Source organism: Cololabis saira, chromosome 4 (assembly GCF_033807715.1).
Source record: "Cololabis saira isolate AMF1-May2022 chromosome 4, fColSai1.1, whole genome shotgun sequence".
NCBI lineage: Eukaryota > Metazoa > Chordata > Actinopteri > Beloniformes > Belonidae > Cololabis > Cololabis saira.
The window spans coordinates 49,841,889-49,868,756 of NC_084590.1; the positions used below are offsets into that span (position 1 = coordinate 49,841,889).

The following is a 26,868-nucleotide window of genomic DNA, read 5'->3' on the forward strand; positions in this document are numbered from 1 at the left end:
ATGTCCCTGTCCCCTTCAACATACGGTGGTAGGACGCCACTTGGTCACCGTAAAAGAGCTCCCACAGATCCACGTTCTTTCCTGGTGGGTCCATGCTGGCTGGGGTCATACTTTTGGTCAGATTGTACTGTCACGGCTCAAAAGACAGAGAACCCAAATGCACAACATCAAACGGAGTATCAGAGTCCAAGAGGCTTTAATCAGGTCAGAGGTAGGCAGGAGTCAAAAACCGGGAAGAAAGGCAGATCAGGCAGACAAATCCAAAGGGGCAGGCAAAAATCCAAAAACCGGGAATCAGGCAAAGTCACAGGCAGGCAGGCAGAAACAGACAGAATCAGGAATGCTGGAAAGCTAGGCATGAACGCTAGACAATCTGGCAACTGGCATGTGGAAATGGGCCGGTATATAAAGGGGAACTGATGATCATGGGAACCAGGTGTGCAGATGGGCGGGGAAGCACAGGTGAGGGCAAAGAGAAGATGTCTGGCTGATGAGGGTGGCAGGATCTGGAACGACAGGAGAGTGATCATGGAAAAAACCTATCTCCAACTGGGAAACCATGACAGGTTGTAGAAGATGAATTCAGCAGGTTTCCCCAGTGAGATCCGACTGGTGAAATGAATGGTGATGACTTCCTGTCCACTACATAATCTGTGTGAAAGTCATGGAAAGACGTATGAAACATCATAGGATGAACCTGCAGCAGCAACACTTCAGCCAGTGGTGGCAGTGGCTCGGGGTGGAGAGGAGGAAGAGATGTTAGAGATGTGCTAATGCAGTATTTGTGGAATAGTTAATGCTATAGTTAGATTACATTCTGTATCTCAGAATGGTGTTACAATAAATTTGTGCTTTTTGCAGATATATTGATTTTGTCCATCCATCCATCTTCATCCACTTGATGTGGGACTGGTTAGCCGGGGCAGCAGTCTGAGCAGAGATGTCCAGACTTCCCTCACCCCACACATTTCCTCCAGCTCTTCTGGAAGGATCCAGAGACGTTCCCAGGTCAGCCAAAAGACATTCCCTCCGGTGTGTCCTGGATCTTCTCCTGGTGGGACATGCCAGGAACACCTTCCCAGGAGGTGTCCAGGGGGCATCTTCAAGTTTTAGGTATGATGTTGTCTGATTATGTTGCTTTTTTTGCTGTGCTGAGGTGTTTTTTGCATTACACACTTCATACTGATCACATCTTTAGAGTTTATCACTCGTGTGAGTACATTGGTGCTTCTTTAGCTGAATTGATGTGGTAAAAGCTGCCTCACACTGTTCACATCTGAACGGTTTTTCTCCAGTGTGAACACGTTGGTGAGTCCTTAGATGACCTCGTTGGGTAAAACCTGCTCCACACTGATCACACCTAAACGGTTTATCTCCAGTGTGAATACGTTGGTGAGTCCTTAGATCACTTGATGTGGTAAAAGCTGCTCCACACTGATCACACCTAAACGGTTTATCTCCAGTGTGAATACGTTGGTGAGTCCTTAGATGACTTTGTTGGGTAAAAGCTGCTCCACACTGATCACACCTAAACGGTTTATCTCCAGTGTGAATACGTTGGTGAATCTTTAGATGACTTTGTCGGGTAAAAGCTGCTCCACACTGATCACACCTAAACGGTTTATCTCCAGTGTGAATACGTTGGTGAGCCCTTAGATTACCTGACAGAGTAAAAGCTGCTCCACACTGTTCACATCTGAACGTTTTTTCTCCAGTGTGAACACGTTGGTGAGTCATTAGACTACCTGATGTGGTAAAAGCTGCTCCACACTGATCACACCTAAACGGTTTTTCTCCAGTGTGAACACGTTGGTGAGTCATTAGACTACCTGATGTGGTAAAAGATGCTCCACACTGATCACACCGAAACGGTTTATCTCCAGTGTGAATACGTTGGTGAATCTTTAGCTTTCCTGACTCAGTAAAAGCTGCTCCACACTGATCACATCTGAACGGTTTTTCTCCAGTGTGAATACGTTGGTGAGTCATTAGACTACATTGTTGGGTAAAAGCTGCTCCACACTGATCACACCTAAACGGTTTTTCTCCAGTGTGAATACGTTGGTGAGTCCTTAGACTACCTGATGTGGTAAAAGCTGCTCCACACTGATCACACCTAAACGGTTTTTCTCCAGTGTGAACACGTTGGTGAGTCATTAGACTACCTGATGTGGTAAAAGCTGCTCCACACTGATCACATCTGAACGGTTTTTCTCCAGTGTGAATACGTTGGTGAGTCCTTAGACTACCTTGTTGGGTAAAAGCTGCTCCACACTGATCACACCTAAACGGTTTATCTCCAGTGTGAATACGTTGGTGAATCTTTAGATTACTTTGTTGGGTAAAAGCTGCTCCACACTGATCACAACTGAACGGTTTATCTCCAGTGTGAATACGTTGGTGAATCTTTAGATTACCAGATGTGCTAAAAGCTGCTCCACACTGATCACACCTGAACGGTTTATCTCCAGTGTGAATCATCTTATGTTTTCTCAGACGTGATGAAGTGGTGAAGACTTTCTTGCAGTGATCACAACGAAAACTTGTGGGTCTCTCTTTGCCTTTATGTTTCTGTAAGGACAGAGAAGAAGAATTAAATCATCTCGTTGGCCGACTCTCAAAAGCTTTTCAGTTTCTATAAAGTGCTGTCCGTCTAAAGTGCTGTTATTGACAGCCAGAAACCTTCAGATGAAACATCTCAGTACGTCAAATCAAAAGTGTAAATGGTTAAAACTACTAACACGAAAACCATCAAAATAGTTAATTAATAGGGATGGGTATTGATAAGATCTTCCAACCATTTTTCACTCTGCCTAACGATTCAGTTTTTATCGATTCCCTTATCAATTCTCATTTGGGAAAAAAGAGACAACAAAAAGTTGATTAGCACCACTGTCAGGTTAATCAACCTTTTGAACTTGTTTCGTCCTTATGAAACTATAAGAATCAGAATCAGGTTAATTAGGTCAGCTTAGAAAACTGCCTGTTTTCCACATGCCTGTCACATGTTAACAGATGACAGGGCAGCCCTTCCTGAGTTCTGTCAGGGGGGTCGACTGTCCCACAACTGTCTCATTGTTAGCCTGGACCATCTGTAGGGGTAACGTACTGCGTCACACATCGTGTCATTTCCTGGTGTTGCGGTCTGTTGCTGCTGCACGGCGTGCAGGCTCAGATCTCTCCGGACTTTTTTTGTCTAAAATTTAGATTGTTTCCTGGTAAAATAGCACCATACCATCACGTTAGCCTCTGTTAGCATCTTAGCATGGCCTCTCCGTCTTCCACCGTTTCACCTCTTTGCTGCTCAGTGTGTTTATTTGAAGGGCTGGAGGCGAGGCTCAGTCAGTTAGAGGTCCGGTCCGGCCAATTTGACCATAGTCCGATAGCCTCCTTAGCTAACCAGGCTAAGCTAGCGGCGGACCGGCCTGTAGCAGCAGCTGTTAGTCACTCCCCCGCAGCTCCCAAGCAGCCGGCCAGGCAGGGCGGCTGGGTGACGGTTCGGAGGAAGCGTAGTCCTAAAGGGCTCACGGAACACCACCACCCGCTTCATGTGTCTAACCGATTTTCCCCACTCAGCAACACCCCAGTTGAGAAGCCGACCCTGGTGATTGGCGACTCCATAGTCCGGCATGTGAAGCCTACTCCAGCAACCATAGTTAGGTGTATCCCGGGGGCCAGAGCGGGCGACATAGAAGCAAATTTGAAGCTACTGGCAAAGGGTAATCGTAAATATGGTAAAGTTATCATCCATGTTGGAGCTAATGACTCCCGTCTTCGCTAGGGGTGGGTATTGGGAAGGACCTCACGATACAATACGCATCACGATACTTGACTCACAATACGATACACATTGCGATATCCCGATTATTATATTCTACATAGTTCACCGAAAAATTTAAAAATGCATTACACATCTTAAAATCCAAGTTGTATATATGTACATCAGATGATAGTGATAATGTATTGGACAGACTGAGTCAAAACAATGTAATTCAAACTTTCCATTTTAATTATGCAACATGTTTGCATGAAAAAACACACTGAAACACAATGAAAAGTGCAGTGTGTGCATTATTCTTAGATACAAAATACTCAAAATAAAATGCAGTGTCTCACCCACACTGAAATTGAAATCACAAAAATACAGTACAGCTACTTGCCCCCGACTTAAAATGCCAAACATAAAATGCAGTGTCTCACCCACACTGAAATCACAAAATAAAGTGCAGCTAGGGGTGGGAAAAAATATTGATACGGCAATATATCGCGATACATACATTGAATACCGATATCGTATCGGGAGACTATGTATCGCGATATATTGCCGTATCGATATTTTTGCCCACCCCTAGTCTTCGCCAGTCGGAAGTGACCAAAATGAATATTGTTTCGGTGTGTAACTACGCCAAAAGTATGTCGGACTCCGTAGGTTTCTCTGGCCCCCTCCCCAATCTGACCAGCGATGACATGTTTACCTACATGCTCTCGCTCCGTCGCTGGATGTCGCGGTGGTGTTCAGAAAACGACGTGGACTTTATTGACAATTGGGAAACGTTCTGGGGAAAACCCGGTCTGATTAGAAGAGATGGCATTCATCCAACCCGGGATGGTGCTGCTCTTGTCACTAGTAATTTGGCCTGTTTCATTAGACCCTCTCCCTGACATCGCAGGGTCCAGGCCAGGATGCAGAGCTGTAGTTAACACACTTCTCTGCTGCTTCTCGAGGACCAACGCCTGCCAACAAAACTGTAGGATTGCATTATGTATTTGGAGACTCTCAAACTATAGGATTACATGATGTAATTGGTAACTCTAACCAGGTGCCTAGCAAAATAGAAGTGGTTGCAGTTCCCCGCCCTCCAAAAGTTCACCAGGTGCGGCGTTATAGAGGCGTTAACCAAAATAATCTTGTAAAAATTAAAACCAACGCACATTTGGTACCAATAAGAGACCAAAAAATTAGACGCGGACTACTAAATATACGATTGTTAAGCTCAAAATCTCTGTTAGTAAATGATATAATTACAGAGAGTAGGAGTGATGTTTTCTGCTTAACAGAAACATGGTTACAGGAGGAAGAGTATGTTAGTTTGAATGAATCGACTCCGCCCGGCTATTTTAATCATCACATTCCTAGAAATACGGGCCGAGGCGGAGTCGCCGCAGCAATTTATAACTCCAGTCTCCAAACAAAAATTGAACCTAAGTCCAATTATAATACATTTGAAAGCCTCACGCTTAGTCTGAAATTTCCGAGCTGGAAATCAGAGAAGCCAGTTGTATTAGTGGTAGTGTATCGGCCCCCTGCTGGCGCTTATCTAGAGTTTTTGTCTGAATTTTCAGATGTCCTTTTTGGATTATTGATCAGTACAGATATATTCATCATAGTGGGTGATTTTAATATTCATATGGATGTTGAAAGCGATAATCTTAAATTAGCTTTCAATTCTCTTCTAGAATCAATGGGTATCTCACAAAAAGTGGACGGGCCGACGCATTGTTTTGATCATACTCTCGATCTCGTTCTCACCTACGGTGTTGAAACTGATGATCTGTTGGTGTCACCTGTAAACTCCCTTTTATCTGACTATTATTTAATAACGTTTGAATTTAATGTTGTCGATGTGGAAGTGCAGGGCAGGAGGTATTATTCTAGCAGATGTTTGTCTGATGAAGCTATTGCTAAATTTAAGGAGGCCATTGCTAATCTTGCGACAGTGGAAAATAGTGAAGCCTCTACTGAAGCAATAGAGGCCAGTGACCTGGGTTCTACCTCTGATGTTGATGTTGATTTTCTTGTTAGTAACACTGCTGATCTGTTGCACTCAGCTTTAGATGAAGTTGCTCCTTTGAAAAGGAGGGTTTCGAGCCACAGGAGCTTAACTCCCTGGTACAATTCAGATATTTGCATGTTGAAACAAAACATGCGTAAAATGGAAAGGAAGTGGCACTCTTGTAAGTCTGTAGACTCCTATCGTGAATGGAAAGATATTCTAATAGTATATAAAAAAGCCATTCGCAAAGCCAGAACAGCTTATTATTCAACGTTGATAAAGGATAACAAAAGTAACCCACGTTTTCTGTTCAGCACTGTAGCCAGGCTGACAAAGAGTCACAACTCTGTTGAGCCGTGCATTCCTGCAGCTCTCAGTAGTGAAGACTTTATGAGCTTCTTTAACAGTAAAATCACGAGAATTAGAGAAGAAATCAACCAGCCGGTTGTGGGCGTTTCTTCAGCTTTAGCGACTTCCCTAGGCTCTGACTTGACTCTAGACTGTTTTGATCCTATAGACCTCCCTGAGCTGACCTCACTCGTTAATAGAGCTAATTCAACCACATGTATGTTAGACCCCATCCCGACTCGACTATTCAAAAATATTTTTTCTATTATTGGTGCGACAATATTGGACCAAATCAACCTATCCCTTAGCTTAGGATATGTACCACAGGTTTTCAAAGTGGCTGAAATTAAACCTTTACTTAAAAAACCTTCTCTTGACCCAGACACCTTAGCTAATCACAGGCCAATTTCCAACCTTCCATTTGTATCTAAAATTCTGGAAAAGGCAGTTTCAAGCCAGTTATGTGACTATTTGTATAGAAATGATCTGTTTGAAGTCTTTCAGTCAGGGTTCAGAATGCATCATAGCACAGAGACAGCACTGGTTCGAGTCACGAATGACCTTCTTATGGCCTCAGATAAGGGATTAGTGTCCATACCGGTTCTACTGAACCTCAGATAAGGGACTAGTGTCCATACTGGTTCTACTGAACCTCAGATAAGGGATTAGTGTCCATACCGGTTCTACTGGACCTCAGATAAGGGATTAGTATCCATACTGGACAGAAACAGTAACTCCGGGAAGACCAGAGGAGGGGGGCTCTGCATCTACGTTCATGAAGGTTGGTGTAATAACAGCACTATACTGGAAAGTCACTGTTCTCCGGACCTGGAGTTCATGGCGGTGAGATGCAGACCCTTTTTTCTACCGAGAGAGCTGGCTGTTGTTATCATCACTGCGGTCTATATACCACCGGACGCAAATGTAAACACGGCTCTGTCTCTGCTGCTCAGCCTCATCAATAAACACCAGCGCGCCCACCCACATGGCGCCCACATCATCGCAGGGGACTTTAATAAAGCAAATTTAAAGACTGTTTTGCCGAAATTCTACCAGCATGTAAAATGCTCAACAAGAGGGGAAAACACTCTGGATCATGTTTATTCCAACATCAAGCATGCATACAGAGCAGTACCCCTCCCCCAACTGGCAGGATCCGATCACCTCTCCCTGCTTCTCACCCCAGCATACACCCCCCTCAGTCGTCAAACAAAGCCTACAAAGAAGACCATTAACACCTGGCCTGAAGACGCCCTCCCCCGCCTGCAGGACTGTTTTGAACAAACGCAGTGGGATGCTTTCTACCACGAGGACCTGGCAACATTTACAGACACAGTACTTTCCTACATAAAGTACTGCATTGGGAATGTCACGGTTAAAAAGACCATCCGTGTATTCCCAAATCAGAAGCCTTGGATGACGTGCCAGGTCCGCAGGCTCCTCCGAGCCCGTGACTCAGCCTTCAGGTCAGGTGACAGAGCCCTGTACAACACTGCTCGCGCTGACCTGAGGAGAGGCATCAAGGCTGCCAAAGTGGAATATAAAAGAAAGCTGGAGGACCACCTCAACAACCCCCGGCAGGTATGGCAGGGCATACAGACCCTCACCAACTACAAAGTCTGTGCTGTGTCACCCGGGGACTCAGATGCGACCTTGGCAGAGGAGCTGAACAGCTTCTTTGCCCGCTTTGAGTCCCAAACACAGCCCTCAACCACATCATCATCACCACAACCACCTCTACAGCCCCCACCAGCCACCAGCACCCCCCCACTCACTCTTGAGGAGCAGGACGTCAGACGGGTGCTCCGTGCAGTGAACCCCAGGAAAGCTGCAGGTCCAAATGGAGTACCTGGGAAGGTGCTCAGGGCTTGTGCCAACCAGCTCGCCCAGGTCTTCACGACAATTTTCAACCTGTCTCTGGCCCAAGCTGTTATCCCACCCTGCCTGAAATCAGCTACAATCATCCCGATCCCCAAAAAATCACCCACTGCAACCCTCAATGACTTCCGCCCTGTAGCACTCACCCCAGTCATCACCAAGTGCTTTGAGAAACTGGTCTTAAAGCACATCAAAGCCTGCCCCCCCCCCACCCTGGACGCACACCAGTTTGCATACCGGGCAAACAGATCGACGGAAGACGCCATAAACATCGCACTCCACTCCGCGCTGAGTCACCTGGAGAAACAGGGGAGCTACGTGAGGATGCTCTTCGTCGACTTCAGCTCAGCCTTCAACACTATAATACCGGACATTCTAATCCCCAAGCTATCCACCCTGGGGATCCCACCATCCACCTACTCCTGGATCAAAGACTTTTTGGTGAACCGACCCCAGCGCGTGAAGCTCGGTCCTCACCTCTCCTCCCCCCGCACTCTCAGCACTGGCTCTCCTCAGGGCTGTGTGCTGAGCCCACTTCTGTACTCGCTCTACACATCGGACTGCAGCCCCGCCCACCCAGAGAACGTCATTGTCAAGTTTGCTAATGACACAACGGTGGTGGGGCTGATCACAGGGGGAAACGAGGCGGCCTACAGAGATGAGGTCCTTAAACTTGGTGAGTGGTGCGCACTGAACAACCTGGCACTGAACACCACCAAAACCAAGGAACTCATCCTGGATTTCAGGCGGAACCGAGCCGCCCCCGTCCCCCTGCACATCAACGGTGAATGTGTGGAGCAAGTGCAGTCCTTCAAGTTCCTGGGCGTCCACATCACTGCAGACCTCTCCTGGTCTGTCAACACTACTGCACCTGTGAAGAAGGCTCAGCAGCGGCTGCACTTCCTGAGGGTGCTCAGGAAGGTGAACTTGAACACACAGCTGCTGGTGGCCTTCTACCGCTCCACCATAGAGAGCCTGCTGACCCACGCCGTGACAGTGTGGCACTCCAGCTGCACGGAGCAGACAGGAAGAGGCTGCAGAGGGTGGCAAACACAGCACGGAAGATCATCGGCTGCCCTCTGCCCTCCCTGTCTGACATCTACAGCTCCCGCTGCCTCAACAGGGCAAGGAACATTTTAAAGGACAACACCCAACCCGGTTTCCACCTTTTTGACCTGTTGCCCTCTGGGAGGCGCTTCAGGTCCTTACGATCCCGAACCAACAGACTCAGGGACAGCTTCTTCCCCAAAGCTGTGAACTTTTTGAACTCATAAGCTACCTCACACTGTGCAATATTTCCTATTTCCTGTCCATAATGTCCCAATATTCCTTACCTATGTATGTGCAATACTCCTTTCAGTGCAATATTCTTCCACCCATTCAAGTGCAATATTCCTCCACCCATTCATGTACATTTTTATTTTATTCTCCCATTCACTCTTTTCTTATAGTGATATATATATATATATATATATATATATATATATATATATATATATATATATATATTTATGTTTACTTTTTTTGTTCATTTTTGTTGTGTACAGTTTACTTGATTATATAGTCTTGCATTTGTTTTGCACTTTGACGGAGCTGCTGCCTAATTCCATTGTAGAAATATAATGATAATAAAGGCTTTCTATTTTTCTATTTCTAAAATAGAAAGACCAGAAGCTGGGAGAGAGTCCCATTTCATCTATCTGACAGGTTCCAGTTTGTTCATGTACATGAGGTTTCTTCAGAACAGTCAAGCGTCTGTTATGGTGTTCCGCAGGGTTCAGTGCTAGGGCCAATCTTGTTTAGTTTATACATGCAGCCTTTGGGAAGTATAATCCAGAATCACGGCATACACTTTCATTGTTATGCTGATGATACGCAGCTCTATTTGTCTATGAAGCTGGATAAAACAGAACCGTTAGTTAAACTTCAGGCATGTCTTAGGGACATCAAGGACTGGATGTCCAGAAATTTCTTGCTTCTAAATTCAGATAAACCAGAGGTTATCATTCTTGGTCCAGAGCATCTTAGGAAGGGACTAGATGGTGTTGCGATGGCTTCCAGTGCAACTGTGAGAAACCTTGGTGTTGTTTTCGAACAGGATTTGTCGTTTAAACCATATGTCAATCAGGTTTGTAAAATAGTATTTTTCCATCTCCGTAATATTGCAAAAATTAGGAAAATCCTCTCGCAGAGTGATGCAGAAAAACTAGTTCATGCGTTTGTATCTTCTAGACTAGATTACTGTAATGTGTTGTTAGCAGGATGTCCAAGTAATTTGCTGAATAGGCTCCAGCTGATCCAAAATGCAGCAGCACGAGTACTGACAGGAATCAGCAGGAGAGACCACGTCTCTCCAGTGTTAGCGTCGCTCCATTGGCTACCTGTAAAATTCAGAATCCAATTTAAAATGTTATTACTTGCATATAAAGCCCAAAACGGCTTAGCTCCGCAGTATTTACAAGATTTGATAGTGCCTTATGTTCCTGGCAGAGCTCTCCGCTCCCAGGGTGCAGGTTTACTCGTAGTTCCTAGAGTATCTAAATGTAGATTTGGAGGGCGGGCGTTCTGCTATCAGGCACCATTACTATGGAACCAACTTCCAATCTGGGTTAAGGAGGCTGACACCACCTCCACCTTTAAAACTAAACTTAAAACCTTTCTGTTTAGTAAAGCCTATAGTTAGTGTTTAGTAAACCTCTAGCTGGTGTTGGTAATTCTCTAGGTAGTGTAAACTCTAGTGTGTTAGAGTCAGTAGTCATAGTTGCAGCTATAGACAAGTTTACGCGCCAAAACACGGGCGCCGCCATTCGTCTGCATCAATGCATGTCATTTCCAGCGGGAGGGGTTTGCGCAGCGTTTACCGGTGTAAACACAGCGGCGTGGACACGAACCTAAAGCAAAGACTCGCTGCTCGTGAGTTTTTAATGTCGACAACTATGTCTTTGTCATGGGAACACGGTTCTACTACTCTGACTGGAGATGGCGTTACTCTCCCCACCCGGATTCAGTGCAGAACTGGGAGGATAACGTGATGACAGCAGCAGAACTGACAGCTGATCTGCTCCTACTTCCTGCAATCCGCAACGGACAAACTGAAAGTTTCTGAGGTTTATCAATATCTGCACAGAGACAAAGTCGGGTGTGTCATGTCATACAAACATGATCGTTTTGTTTATTTGAAAGCAAATGTCGAGCCTAGCCAGTGTTTGAACAATGCAGGGCTTAAAGCTCGGCTGCTGTAACTGAAGCTGGAGAAGTCAGACCTGCGTCATGTTCGTGTTGCTGGACCTGGAGATCGTTCCCATTCAGCTGCGATCTTATGGAAGGTAACAAGATTATTTGACATATATGTCTTCATTTTTGGTATCCAAACTACATCAAAGTCTACTTGGCTTTTTTTTAATATATCTCTCTAGGTAGAAAATGCTGTGGGACGGGAAAACCGGGCTTGCCTGCACTGACTGACAAGAGCTGGGTCTGAAAGAAATGCTGGTCATTAGAATATTGTGATTTTCTCTAATGCAATTATAAAAACAAAAATGTCATACATTCTGGATTCATTACAAATAAACTGAAATATTGCAAGCCTTTAATTATTTTAATATTGCTGATCATGGTTTACAGCTTAAGAAAACTCAAATATCCCATCTCAAAAAATTTGAATATTCTGCCAATCTTAATCTTAAACTGTAAGCCATAATCAGCTATATTAAAATAATAAAAGGCTTGCAATATTTCAGTTGATTTGTAATGAATCCAGAATGTATGACATTTTTTTTTTTTTTTTTTTTTAAATTGCATTACAGAAAATAAAGAACTTTATCACAATACACAAAGGAAGGATCTTTACCAGCCGTCACCAACTTCACAGCATCTTCTACCGCTCCAGAACCGGCACAGGAGGTGAAACTCTGTAGGACTCATGAAGAGTGGAGGACCAGCCCTGGGAATATTCTCCTGCAGCTCTGCCTCCCACCATCACCAACCAACTTTCACACATACTCCCAAAAATTGATGATTTTGTTGAGGGAAGGTTACAGTTCTGCAGTAAATATGTCAGCATTTTAAAACTAAAATGAGCAGCCTTATTTAGGAACCAACAGATGTTTGTACTGTGAAAATAAAGTTTGATGAAACTTAATTTCATTTCATTATTGCACTGAACTACGATCATGAATGATAGGCCTTATCTTCCTTAGAGTGCTACAATGTCTTAACAGTTCATCATTCATAGTAAGCTCACACTGTACATTAATAATGGATGAATTTTGAGTTTTGAGGAAACTAAACAAATGGCTTCAACAAGAAAATGCATATGTTTAATCTTAACAGGAATAAAAAAGTTAAATATGGGGTAAGGGAACTGTCAATCGAATTTGTGCACATAAATCAAATGTGTGCATATTATTCTACAGTGGCTTCAAAAAAAAAGTAAACAAAGCAGCACATGGACGTGTGTCTTTGCAGCTGGTTTGTGGTTGCAGCTCTCTCTATCCAACCACTCCTTCAGCTGCTTCCTCGAGTTCTTACATCCAACTGCCGACACATGTCGTTCCCGAACCACTTTTTTTCTTAGAAATATCCATTTTGTCCCTCTTTGTCAGAGCAATGTTGCCACTCTGTGCAATGGAAAAACGCCAAAACGGAAGTGGACTGCTTAGAGGGGAGGAGTTTAGGAAGTAGAGCGGAAACGGCTCGTAAACTTGTCTATTTAAAGGCATGTTAGGCATGTCTCTTTGCTTTGTTTGTGTTTGCTGTTTAGATATGTCCTTTTAATATTTTTTTTTGTTTTCGTGTATATGTTGAGGTTGGTGTCTGTCTTATGTCTATATATGTATATTAGTTGTTGTTTTTTTGTTAGTGTTATACTGAACGTCACTATGGTGTGGAGCATAGAAAAATTAAGTAAAAAAAAAAAAAAAAGATTGTGTTTTAACTTTAGATTATGTTTCAACATCGCAATAAAAAACTAACTGTGTCCGTGTTTCCGTCACATTCAGACGGAAACACGTTTAAAAGTCCAGAACCTGCAGAACCTGGACCTGCAGAACCTGGACCTGCAGAACCTGGACCTGCAGAACCTGGACCTGCAGAACCTGGACCTGCAGAACCTGGACCTGCAGAACCTGGACCTGCAGAACCTGGACCTGCAGAACCTGGACCTGCAGAACCTGGACCTGCAGAACCTGAACCTGAAGAACCTGGACCTGCAGAACCTGGACCTGCAGAACTTGGACCTGGACCTGCAGAACCTGAACCTGCAGAACCTGGACCTGGACCTGCAGAACCTGAACCTGCAGAACCCGATTTTCAACCGTTTCTCCCGATTTTAAGGTGAAATGAGTCGATGGAGTTTCACGTGTCGGTTCCTGCATGGATGTTTTATATACGGGTTCCTGACAAACCTGGCAACCCAACCCAAAAGCAAGTAAATGGACTTATTTTCATAAAGCATCTTTCTACAAAGAAATGTACGTTTTACGTCTCATTTATTCATTCACACACGCACTCATATACTTGGGAAACAGTTAGGCACCAAATATAATATATTAAATTTTCTCAGTTGGCAAAAATAAGAACTTTATTGATCCCACATAGGAGTAATTCATGTTATATCAGCTATAGAGAACAAGGTAGTGCCGAAAAACTATATATATCCCCCCTCACAAAAATAAGAACAATAGAGAAACATATTCTTTCATCAGCAAAGCATATTTTACATAAACATATTTTAAAATGTTCAAGTTACAAAATAACATATTTGAACCATTTTTCAGATTTTTTCAGTTATTTTATTGTCTGGAAAATGGTTCAAATATGTTATTTTGTTATTTGAAAATGTGTTTTGTTTGAGAAAATGCTTTGAGATAAACGTGAGGGAAGAGTTGGTGGAGAATCAAGTCCTAGCAACAAGGATCTCCCACAGGAAGAGAGAGTTGAAGCTTCTGCTTCTTCTAGTAGTACCAAATCACATTATGGGCAATTTTTATCATTTCACTTTAGTTTATAATTCATCTTCATTGTGGCCTCATATAACACTGTTTTTAGTCATGTTTGTGCACTTTTCGGCTCATTATATTGTATTTTTCTACATATTTGGGAAGCCGAGGTTGCGTCCACATTGTATGACGTCAGGCGTGTCTACATCAGGGGCCGCTGCTATTGGTCCAGCGCGATCACGTGACGCGTCCGAAGCGCTCCTCGACACCGGCGCCGCTGGAAATAGTCCCGCTATTAAAATAACGATCGTGAAAATACTTTTCAAAAATCCGAGTTCAAACTTTTATCCTATGCTTAACATAAATAGTTCTTTTTTTTTTAAAGTGAAAAGAATTTACACCGAGGAGGTGGGAGCGAGATCCTCTTTCTGAAGACATTTACGTGGTTGACCTGGCGGACTAATTCAGACGAAACACGTTTAAAACACGTTTAAAACACGTTTCTGACCTGCAGAACCTGCAGAACCTGGACCTGAACACTGACCTGCAGACCAGAGGAAGATCCCGCTCTGGTCCTGATGCTGGACTCCTGGTCCCGGTCCATCTCCGAGTCCTAGTCCTGGTTCTGATCCTGCAGATCTTCAATCGTCTGCAAAACCTCCACTGTGAGGACGGAACCGGAACCACGTGACCTCTTTTTAAAAAAAAAACTTTATTATCCAAACTTGCTGAACAACATCAACCAGGTTTAAATAGTTGGAACCTGATATTGAAATGATTGTTAATTATATGACTGTAACAGATAAGATCCCGTTGAAAAACCCTCAGGGAATACTTTTAATTATAAATAAACAACCAACAATAACTGGAGTAAGTAGCTAAAACACAAAGGTTAGGAAGACGACAAAACCACATGAGCAGAATGATCAGTGGAAGGTGGAGCTGCTTTAAGTTTCCAGAACAGACTCTTGGCAGGTACGTCGTCTAGTTGTTCTCCAGGTCCACGTATCTGAAAGAAAAACACATTTAATATCAATTCTTTCAAGTTTATTCAGGTTTTTTCAAATTTGTTCAAGTTTTTTCATTTTTTTTTTCAAGTTTTTCAGGTTTTATTCAAGTTTCTTCAAGTTTTTTCAAGTTTTTTCAGGTTTTTTTCAGATCTTTTCCATTTTTTACAGGTTTTTTCAAGTTTTTTCAAGTTTTTTCAGGTTTTTTTCAAATTTTTTCAGTTTCTTTCAGATTTTTTCAAGTTTTTTCAAGTTTTCTTTCAAGTTTTTTCAGATTTTTTCAAGTTTTTCAGGACCATATTAAGGTATAAACCACATTGTGGTTTTCTAAAGAATTCTAGAATGAGTTTTCCTCCTTCCTCCTCCGTTTGGTGTTGCAGTTCATGTATTCGTCCAGCAGATGGCGACATTTCCCCGAATCACCGCCCGCCACATGAAGCCGCTCTAGTTCTAAAACCTGGTTGCTGTTTGTTCAGCAAGTTTGGATAATAAAGTTTTTTTAAATAAAGAGGTCACGTGGTTCCGGTTCCGTCCTCACAGTGGAGGTTTTGCAGACGATTGAAGATCTGCAGGATCAGAACCAGGACTAGGACTCGGAGATGGACCGGGACCAGGAGTCCAGCATCAGGACCAGAGCGGGATCTTCCTCTGGTCTGCAGGTCAGTGTTCAGGTCCAGGTTCTGCAGGTTCTGCAGGTCCGTAACTTTGAACGGAACCGCAGAAAACACAAACACGTGATCTTCCTCGGAGACTTTGAAACGTGTTTTAAACGTGTTTCCGTCTGAATGTGTGAACGTGGCGGAAACACGGACCAGTTAGTGTTTTATTGTGATGTTGAAACACATACTGTGTTGTCTGTCTTCATATATATAAATGTATATGTGTAGCTGGTCTCATCACCACGTTTACTCCCCGACCGTTAGAATAACCGACTGCGGTTGTCATGGCAACAACAACTCCACACTTTTTTTTTTTAGAAACTTTATAGAAAAGTCCGACGTCACAATTAGTGAAAACACATTCATGTGTTCCCAAGGCAGGTAGTAATAATGTACATGTGCAATTACAACAGTGATAATAAACAATTAAACTAATGTAGTACATATAATGACGTCATTAATAGAGAAGAACAACAGCTGAGTGAATAATGACGAATAAAACAGCATTAGAAATCCAGAAAGAGTAACAAGGGAACATAAAACTGACCCTAATGTGACATATTTTAAAACGCTTTAACATAAACTGCAACAGACTGAATAAAATAAATAATAAACAGACATAATGAAATAAAAGGAACTTATATAAATAAGTAATTAAATTAGTAAAGTAATTAAACTAGTAAGGAAAAAAAGCAGCTTTTATAAGGGGGAATTCAGACTGATTTTATCCAATTCAGTAGGAAAATTCTTTAAGAGATCATATACATTTCCTGCCTTAATTGTTGTTATAAGTTTTAGAGATTTCAAATACATTTTAAATTCGTTCATAAATACACAACATTTAGGGGATGATTTTAGTATCATATTCTTGTGGATAAAAACACATTACATTGCAACAGAGTTCATCATTTTTGTTTTTCAAGATCATACCAAGAGTTACATTATCTTTAGAAATAGAGGATGGGAACGATGCAATTTTCCCTTTAATACATTTGTGAAGATTATTCCAGAATGTTTGTATTGCATCACAAGAGAAGAAAATATGGTCCGTAGTTTCAATTTCATTTTCACAAAATGTGCACATATTGTCACCGATATTAAAGCGTAATCTAAGTAATTCTTTAGAAGGATAAATGTTGTTGCACTGAAGCATCAGCATCAGTGCGTGTACAGATAATATATGCAACAGGACAGTACAGAAACAAACCAAACAATCAATATAAAGCAACATACATTGGGCAATCACAAATACTGCTGGACTTAAATGCTGTAAAACCATAGCATAGATAAAACATGAGAGAAAGAGAGACAAAAAATATAAGTCCCCCGTTAAGTGCGTGATAAATACAATGATTTAAAGAAAAAATATGTATAAAAGCTGGTACAAAAATGAATAGGTAAGATCAGCTGTTTATGAGTCTGATGGATGAGGGCACGAAGCTTGACATGGCTCTGTTGTCCTGAATTGTCCTGAATCCCCATTCCCTGTGCGACAAAGACATCCTGAGAATCAGCTGGGGTTATCTCTGCTCTCATTCCGCTCTTGGTTACAATGATGGAAATATCCAGCAGGCACATTAAATCTCTGCCTAACAAATTTACTGGGCATGAAGGGTCGACCAGAACAGGACAGGAAGCTGTTCTTCCGGTGTCCTTGTGGCACGCGAAAACTGGATTTGTCAACTGATGTTTAGCCACGTGTCCACTTGCTGTTTTCACATCTACTTTAGGGCTGCACGATTCTGGACAAAATGAGAATCACGATTTTTTTGCTTAGAATTGAGATCACGATTCTCTCACGATTTTTTTCCAATATAAAATTTATTGCACTTATTACTTTAACTTTGCAACAGCTGAACAAAAATATAATAACAATAAACATCTCTTGTCTTCTTTACACAAACCTTTGAATAATTTAAACAATAATAACAATTTTGAACAATATTTGTTCCTCCCTGAGTTGAACACCCTTTCAGAAAGGGGACTTGTAACAGATCCTGTAGTTCTGAGGCAACAAATTATTCCTCTGGCTGCTTTTTGCTGTAACAGCTGACATTGAACATAAAAACAATAAACATCTCTCTTGTCTTTAAATAATTTTAACAATAACAATTTTAACAATATTTATGTGCAATATATGTCAGGTGATGAGAAAGGTAGATGTTTCTCCAAATGTAATCCACAATCATTAACAAAATATAACATGACAACATGATAGTTGACCATGACAGGACTACAACAACCTAGAACATAGGCCTAGTCCTTTTTTTTATGCAGCCATCTTAAAAAAAAAAAAAAAATTTTTTTTTTTTTTAGTTGGGATTATTTGGGCGTTTATCTTGCTGTGGCTGTTTTCTTTTATTTGCAGGATTAGTCTTGCAATCCCTGGAAACATGCCCAGGTTTCCCGCAATGCCAGCAATTGTGAACAGATTTTCGTCTGTTTTCCCAATTTCCTCCTGCATTCCTCCCCCCTCGTCTACGGTGGAAATTATCTCTTCCCCGTAGATTGCCAATCACTCCAATGATCACCAGAGTATTCAACATATTCTGTGTCTTCTTCTGCAGCATACGCACGCCAAATTCCACAGCGTGTGCTACAGAGCCCGTGGTCTGATGAACCCAGTACTTCGTTACTTAACGAAGTGCCACTTTTGCACTAGGACTTACTTGAAGCGGCTGTGACGTACTCGATTGCGCAACCGCTTTGTTTGTGTCGGCGCTGATGAGAAATCAGCTGGAGCCGCGAGCGGCTGAGAGTAAAACAGCCCGTCTACATCGCTTTTTAAATTTTTTCTCGACAGCCACCAGGTTTATGAACATCTGCACCTCAGAGTTGGATCACCAAACAGACGTTTTGCGCTTTATAATAAAATCGCCGCGAGTCGCCTCGCGCTGACTCCCGCTTCCTGATTCAAATGTTTGACGGCCCCGCCCCCCGACCAATCAGAGGCGTGGAGGGTGGTGACGGCCCCGCCCCCCGACCAATCGGTGGCGAGGAGGGTGGTGACTTCAGAAATAGTCCCTGCTCAGCCCGCTATAGAACCTCACTGAAATGGTTACAGAAAAAGGTATCGGCTTGGAGCGGCTTTACCCGTCTCAGCCCTAGTGCGAAAGCGCAAAACGGGTAGAACCGAGCTGAGGTGATACTAGTGCAAAAGGGCCAAAAGTGTTGCACTGTGGTCAGTGGTCCCTCCAGGAACGCTTTTTTCAATTGTTGCTGGTAAGCTCCATTGTCTGCAGGGTCATAAGGAATGCCAGAATTATGCCTGAAAACTGCTTCTAAACGAACTACGTATTCTTCAGCAGGTTCTTGATCCCTTTGTTTGCATGCCACAATACGGGTGTAGTCTGCTCCCCTACGGAAGATCTTAATAATGCGATTGTTTAACCGTGTTACCGCTTCGGTCAAGGCCTGAGAGTCAGCAGGTAAAATCACTGGAGGATTTGCTGCTTCATGTCCAGTGAAGTCACCTTGTATACGTCCAAGTCTGTGCCCAAGTTTTTTTTTTTTTTTTTTTTTTTCAATATCTTTTTATTTCACAAAAGAAAGGCTATCAGAAACATCCTTAATGACAGTAGGTCTTACAATTTTCTTTTGTGCACACATGCCAAATCTCGCCTACAACTCACACACAACTGCCCTTTGCTAGGATAACTCTGTGTCAAGTTATCCCCCGCAAATGACAGAGCAACATACAATCACAAGGGGCTTGGCCTAAACTCTTACCTTAACACAGAAGGACTGGGAGAGCCGGACAGTCCAGACAGAGGCAGCCATCAAAAACCCAGGGCTTTCCACAAGCGCCGGCTGCCGGCCATATAGCCGACTACTTGATTAGGTCCAGCCGGCTACTTTAATGACGCTTATTTTTATAGCCTATAAATATTATTTTTCGATTTTAATAAAATTAAATGTTTTTTCTCATAGACTGACAATAATGTCAAACTGAACCGCACTCATTAAAGTTGTGATTCGCTCGGCTTGTACCACAAATTACTCTGATCACCGCCGACTTCATAGAGAAACTCCGCGGCCCCGACATGTGTGTGCGTGCGTCCGTGTGTATGTGCGTGCTCAGCGGAGTGGATGTGTCGGAACTCGGATCAACAAGCAGAGCTCACCAGATGATTCTTTTGTCACCATAAAAACAGTACGTCCTTACTTACTCAGGCTATCCACTGCAAAATTTAATCAGTTTAATCAGTTCGTAATAAAAAGAGAAACGCCAAAAGAAAACCTAACCGCGTTGCATCGTTTAGCCCAAAACATTCTACCGGGAATCCAGTCTTCTCTTGAAGCGTTCAATTAGCACCACCTGCGACACGTGAGAGTGTATTTTCATACACTTCATTAGTTACACTAATGAATAAAAGAAGATGCAATGGCGAGTGAGTTGTAATAATAATGATAATACAGTGTTTCCTACAATTGTACGGGCTTGGCAGGGCGCCAGGCCAATGAGAGCCCCCGCCAGGCCAGAAAAGAAAAAAATAATATGCCAAAAATAAGCGACGTATCTACCCATTCATTCAGAAATCAATAATCATTTCCATTTGGGAGGCTCTGTGCGGCGCTGAATATGCAATGCAGTGTTTTGCGGTGTGCTTCTCATTGAAATGACTGGAGGCAACACGTTGCGGCAGTGAGTGAAGCCTGAATTATGGTTCTGCGTTAAATCGACGCAGAGCCTACGGCGTAGGTTACGCGGCGACGCGCGCCGTACGGTGCGTACTGCCGCATACCTTACGCCGTAGGCTCTGCGTTGGTGTAACGCGGGACCATAAATCAGCCTTAAGTCCCTTTAGGCTAATACTGTGAGAAATAACCTCTCATAATAGCGGTACTACAGTTAATAAATGTAATAAATGCTCCTACTGCTGTTTCTGCTGGCTACTGAGTCCACTAAGTGGCGAGTGAGTTATAACTCCTTAATTACCAACCAGCGTCAGAGTCACGCACAGTACACAAACTGTGATGTTAGAGCGCCACCTTTCGGTCAATTTAAGCAACAGCATCGCCAGCTGCTTGACAGTGGCTCAACTCATTAGTTTACTGTTTTTGTTGTTAATAATGTAATTGCAATTTTATCGATGCTTGTGAAAAAAATTGCAAAATACTGTAAATGAAAAACTGTGAACAACCGCATTCCGTAGGCTATTCGGTACTCAGTATTCAGCCAAGTCTTTAAATTTTATTCCGCTTCAGTTTCGGCCTCCAATTTTCATTTCGGTGCATCCCTAGTTGGTGGGTACCACTGGTAGCATTCTGGATTTTTGTTTAATAATGTTGAACTTGACTCCTCAGTTGTCTATATTTTATTGTTTTGTTTTTATTTTATGTTTTTACTATTTCAATAAATGAAAATAAATATGAATATGTTGTTTTTATTATTATTATTATTATTATTACTACTACTACATTTAAGACCAGTGTATACGATCGTGGCTACGACGTGACCACCACCAACAGCCCCCCCCACCCCCCCGGCGTTGTGCACTCCGACCCACAGCAGACTCTCACTGGACTTCCGGCTGCCCCCCGTTCTTATACCTTTCTCGCGGAGGGGGTTGCCCCTTCAACCTCCGCCTGCCAGTTCTCACGCTAAGGCCTGGCCCACACGGTACTTAGCTTCCCGTGTGAACCAAGCGCCTCTCTCACAGTTTACAATAAACAACAGGTGCCTAGCTGATATGACTGTTTTGAGAATGAAGGACACTTCAGGATACAAAACTTATTTTTTCTTCCTTCATTCCACCTTTTGGCCTGAAAATGTCCTAATTCAAAAACAGGCATAATACATGAAACAAGCATGATACATGAGCATAATTAATATGAAAAGTTGAATTAAGGGCATTCCAGGACATCAAACATATGCCGCCTCTCATTCCACCTCTAGGCCTGGAAATGTCCTTAATTCAAAAACAAACATCCATTACCATGGTAATCATCAAAGGTGATATCCTCCTCTTCTCCCGTACGTCCACTAAACCTGTACCATCTACATGCATTTTTAATATAGTGGCATGCAAAATTTATTACACATGGTAAGCACACAGAATACAACAACCAATATTAACAGTGGAGGCGCCACACGTGTCCTAGCTGTTGCAGACATTCCTGAAGAGATATCCCATCAATGATGTGCGCTATTCTGCTCTATCACCTTAGCGGCATGTACCACCTCTCCACCGTTGATGAGGGTCGACACGAGGAGTCTGGACACGTTAGACCCAAGGGACTTAATAATCTGTTTTAGCTCTGTAGACCAGGGGTCCCCAACTACAAATGCTGGAGGTCCACAAATATTTTTTGAATCAGTCCAAGGTCCGCTCCCATGCACGACAGCCATCGCGAGCAGGGCTACATTCCCATTTAGTATGGTCAAGCCTAGCTTATACAAATCATATCCCCTCCCAACCAACCGTTACCAATAATGGAGTGCATGAAAATACAATTATTCACTTTACTAGTCCACAGGAAATAATGAGAGGTATGTTGAGGCTCAAAGAACCATTTTATTTTTTCAGCAGTGCCTGCTTATTGTGCTTAATGGAAATACTGGTAGACACTTTTAGAGAAATGACACCTTTGACTTGTCTGTGTCTTAATTTAACAAAAATAAAATAATTCCTTTTATTAAAATAAATACTAAACATGAAAATCCCTTTCATTTGAACAATTCAAATATTCTTCACACCCACTCCAGGAATCCAACATCCAAGGTTAAACATACCTATATATCTGGAGGAATTAAGAACCATTTTTTTTTTTATACTTTTTATTTTGTCTTTTTCAAGTTACACAGAAAGGAAAGAGAAGGAAAAAAAAATAAATTATAATAATAAAAATAAAAATGATAGTAACAATCATAACATAACTACCTGGGGGAGAATTAAGAACCATTTTAACATTGAGCAGAGAAAAAACAAACAAACAAACACTGCTGCTTAATGAGAAAAATTACATTTTGTGCTTGTTGCCAAGACTTTGAACTTTGGCACAAAAGGTGTGATGGCCAGGCGGAGACACTGATGCAAGTGTTCATTGGTGAGTCTAGTGCGGTACTTGTTCTTCACAATATTCATTGTGGAGAATGCAGACTCACATCTGTAAGTTGACCCAAACATTGTGAGAACATTAACTGCCACCTTATGTAGCAAAGGATACTTGGCTGCAGTTACCATCTTTGTCCAGAAGGTGATAGCGTCACACTGAGCCTCTTTCAGTGCAATATTTTCCTGGAGGTCAATCAATTCATTTTGCAGAGTAGCAGGTGTTGCCCATGGGAAGACTGTGTGTGCTTCTGCAGAGAACTCTCTTACATTTCTGACCAGGAATGGGTTGTCGATGAACAGTAGCACCTGTTTTCCTAATATGAAGTCATCAAAGCGAGTCTTGAAATTTGCAATCAGCTTCTCCAGGAATTCCACATGGCACTGAATCCCATCTCCTTTTCCTTTCGTCTGTTCCAGAAGTCTGGGGAAGTGTTCCAGTCTCTCCTGTGGGTAAAAAATAAAAATAAATATGAAGATATGGTTTAAAAGTGGTATGAAATATAAAAATATAAAAAAATATGTAACATGGAAACCAGAACATGTGTGGGATTTAAATGCAACATCTAATCACCTGTAGGTCAACTTTGAAATTGTCCAGCTTCCTCTGGAAGGCTCGTACTGCCATCATCAGCTCACACACTGTGTTGTTCTTCCCCTGTAGCTTGAGATTTAGCTCATTGAGATGAGAGGTTATATCAGCCAAGAATGCCACAGCTTCCATTTTATCTGGATTTCTCAGCAGTTCCAGGAACTGTGTTGCTTTTGTGCTCTTTTGCTGTGACAGAAACACTTCCAGCTCTTTCCGAATGGTCCAAAACCGCTCCAGGACCTTCCCTTTGCTCAGCCATCTGACGTTGTTGTGCAGGAGCAAATCATCATAAGCTGCATCTACCTCTGTCAGGAATGTGCGAAGCAAGCGATGCTGCAGTGCAGATGTTGCTCTCAAGAAGTTTATGAGTTTCATCATTGTTGTCATGATTTCAGAGTACACTTCTCCCAGACGTGCACAAAGGACAGACTGGTGGATTATGCAGTGGTAACCTATCAAGCCAGGGTGGTGCTCTCTCAGACGCTGAACCAGTCCTTTATCTCCCCCTAACATGGCTGGTGCTCCATCAGTAGCAATTGACACAACTTTCTTCACATTTATTTCTTTTTCATTCAGCATTTCTGACATTGCTGCATAGATGTCTTCTCCCCTTGTTTGTCCACTGAGGTTTAACAATGCCAACACATCTTCGATGAACTCCCCCTTTGCCTCATCAAAATACCTCACAAACACCACCAACTGTGCATTATCAGTGGTGTCAGTGGACTCATCCACTGCTAGGGAAATACAATCTGCATTTTGTATTGCATCACAAAGCTGGGTGCACAGATCATTAGCAAGTACCTCAGTGCGTCTGGTTGATGTGGAATCTGACAGTGGTATTTGGTTTATTTTGGCTGTCATTTCCTCCTTTTCTTTGCCTTCAAACAGTGAGTCCATTACTTCAGTCATACACTCTTTTACTATTTCAGCATCAGAGAATGGTTTCTTGTGCTTACCCAATACCCAAGCAACTTTGAGTGAGCACTCTGTTGCTTTTTGCTGTTGTGTCATACATGTAACAAACTTCTTGCTTGAGTCTTCATATGACTTTTTCAGCTTTGTTATTTCTTTTGTTCTGCACTCTGACTTAGGAGGGAAATCACGCTCAAAAGAACTGTGGTCCGTCACATAATGGCGTTGAACATTTTGACTCTTGATCAGAGCTACCGTCTTTAGGCATATAAGACACATTGGCTTGTTGCTTGACAGAGGTAGAATGAAAGCATACTTGTCAGTCCATTCTTCATGAAAACGGCGATTCTCACTGTCCACCTTTCTCTTGGTACTGAATTTAGAGCACGCCATCATATTAATTCAACATGTACTCGTGTAAAACAGCGCAAAACAGAGGAGAATTTAAATTTCGCGCGACTCGTCTGGCACACCGTCACGTCGCGCATGCGTTTGTTTCCAATGCGTGTCAGTGTGTATTGTAGCAGACGCATGCTAATGCATCAGTGTGTCAGCCAATCAGCGCAGCGTTCTCGCTGACATGCCCAGCTCAGCCAATCGACGGCCATTACGCTCTCTCTCTCACACACACGCACACACACGCACACACACAGTAAACACAAGCCCCATGCAGGCTCTCTCTGTGCGGCGAGAGAATTGCAGACAGTCACGCTGCACACACAAGCTACGGTGCTGCTCATGCATGCAAAGTTTAACAAAATAATGGTCGCGGTAACTGCGCACATTATGGTCCATTAATATTTAAAAAGTATTAAATAAAATCTTTTCTTTTTTTTTCTTTTTTTAATATATATAATTTGCCTGGGGTCCGCCGGTCCGGACAGAGGAGGCCGGCGGTCCGCGACCGGATCGCGGTCCGCCAGTTGAGGACTAATGCTGTAGACTGATTCAGTGGCCACCTGAACCTGTCCAGGGAGATAGTCCAGGGTAAACTCGGTGCCTTCCATTGGACCCCCGTCAGGCGGTATTCTGACGTGAAATTTGTAAGTCTAAAGGTCTGGTTGTTCCAGTGCCAGGTGTACACGTCCTTCGAACATCCGGAGAATGGTGTCTGCGGCAACCTTTCACATGGTGCCGTGTCTCCAGCAACACATGGATCATGATATCTATTCTTAGTCATACAGGCAACCTCCTCATATCACAGGCTTTCAAATAATAAGTGTCATTAGTACCAATCGCCTTGAGTCTTCAAAAACCAGTACACATTATTGGCTATTCTTGGCAAAACATAAAACTTACAGATTGGCACATACACACACAGGTGGCATGGTTACAGACAGTTTTTTTCAGGATACACGCGGGTCCAGAGAGTATTACTAATGTTAAACAGTCTCTTTAATCGTTAGCATTGGGTGATGTAATCACTCTAATGAACTGTTCCCGCTGCAATCTAGCATGCACAGTTTGTAAACCACATCCAGTAGTACTGATAGCATTAGAAACGTTTACCAACACTTCACTAGACATATCAGACAATTCAACATTCCGTTTATTATACTGGCAGTATACTACAGGCACAGTATTTTGTCTCCCCTGTGCTGGCAGGGTGAGGGGAGACCACTTAATATATGTTAAAACAAGAAAAAATGTGTTTTTCATAATAGGTCCCCTTTAACTCACTAACCGTTCGGCATTAGCAAAATTACAGCTACAACACCATTGGTCACTCCTGACACAATACTCTATTCCAACATCTCAATGGATTACGTCACAATCTTATACAGACGAACTCGTGTGCAGATTTCCTTCCCTTTGGACACTAATTTATTAGAAATCTACATTAAATTCAGACCTGCAAACTACTGTTGAATGTTCCTGTTAAATCTAACTCAGTAAGGGGGTACTTAGGAGTGCCCGCTTGATCAACTTTTCTTTCGTGGAGAAAAAAAAAAGGCGTTTTTTAATTTTTTTCTTGGCATCTCCCACGAAACTACGGCACACCCGTCCAAAATACTGGACGATGATCAGAGTAATTAAATCTGTTCAAATGTAATAACCACCACCACAATTAATCAAAAACAAGGTTCCTGTGTCTACCAGAGCCGCCACTTTTTGTACAGATTTATTCCAATGTGACATGGGGGCGTATGTCATCAGCTCACCATTTTTGAGTTCTAATCAGTGAGGTTCGGCCAAATTCCTAGTAACATCCCTCTGGCAAATCGGGATGTGGCCCGTACTTTCTCGTTTTGGATTTTTTTTCACCCTCAGAACAAAAAAATAAAAGGAACTTTGGTTTCTGGGTTGAAACTCTACATCCTAATCCAGTGCTCACACAGGAGACTTTAATCACTTCTCTGCGATCAATGTCAACAGAGGGGACTCCAGCTTTAATTAGAGCGCCCCAAACAACCTTTCCAGAGGGCCCCCGTCCTCTTTCCCTCCGGACCTGTTGAGGCTGCTGCCTCGGTGGGGATACGCCCCTCTGTGGGCGTGTTACCGCTCCCCAGTCAGTCAGACTGTCTAAATCTTTTATCAACATCAGGGCTCGATATCGATCAGCCCACTTCTCAAGATCGCACTGATCGTCATAATCATTACGGGTTACAAAGGCTTGCTCACGAGCTTCCATGTTACACTCACTACCAGCATGTTGATGTTTGCACAGCGCTGCACACAGCTTAATCTCTGCCTGTGCCTG

The 26,868-nt window shown here is 42.8% G+C and overlaps 2 protein-coding genes across 3 annotated transcripts in view; both read right to left on the reverse strand.

The window, feature by feature from the left end:
• The window catches only part of LOC133442600 (NACHT, LRR and PYD domains-containing protein 14-like), a gene marked incomplete at its 3' end in the record, with an annotated part of 198,147 nt that overhangs the window by 83,183 nt on the left and 88,096 nt on the right, over positions 1–26,868 (reverse strand). The window lies entirely within an intron of this gene.
• LOC133442134 (zinc finger protein 665-like) lies at positions 1,092–14,583 on the reverse strand. 2 transcript variants are annotated; one of them, XM_061720086.1, is made up of 3 exons: positions 14,484–14,583; positions 2,453–2,571; positions 1,092–2,368 (listed from the first exon to the last, which is right to left on the reverse strand). In XM_061720086.1, the coding sequence occupies exons 1-3, from the start codon at positions 14,541–14,543 to the stop codon at positions 1,195–1,197; spliced, it is 1,353 nt and encodes a 450-aa protein (XP_061576070.1). In that variant the 5' UTR covers positions 14,544–14,583; the 3' UTR covers positions 1,092–1,194. The 2 variants fall into 2 exon arrangements, with proteins under 2 accessions (XP_061576070.1, XP_061576069.1); XM_061720085.1 differs by having other exon boundaries at positions 1,092–2,571.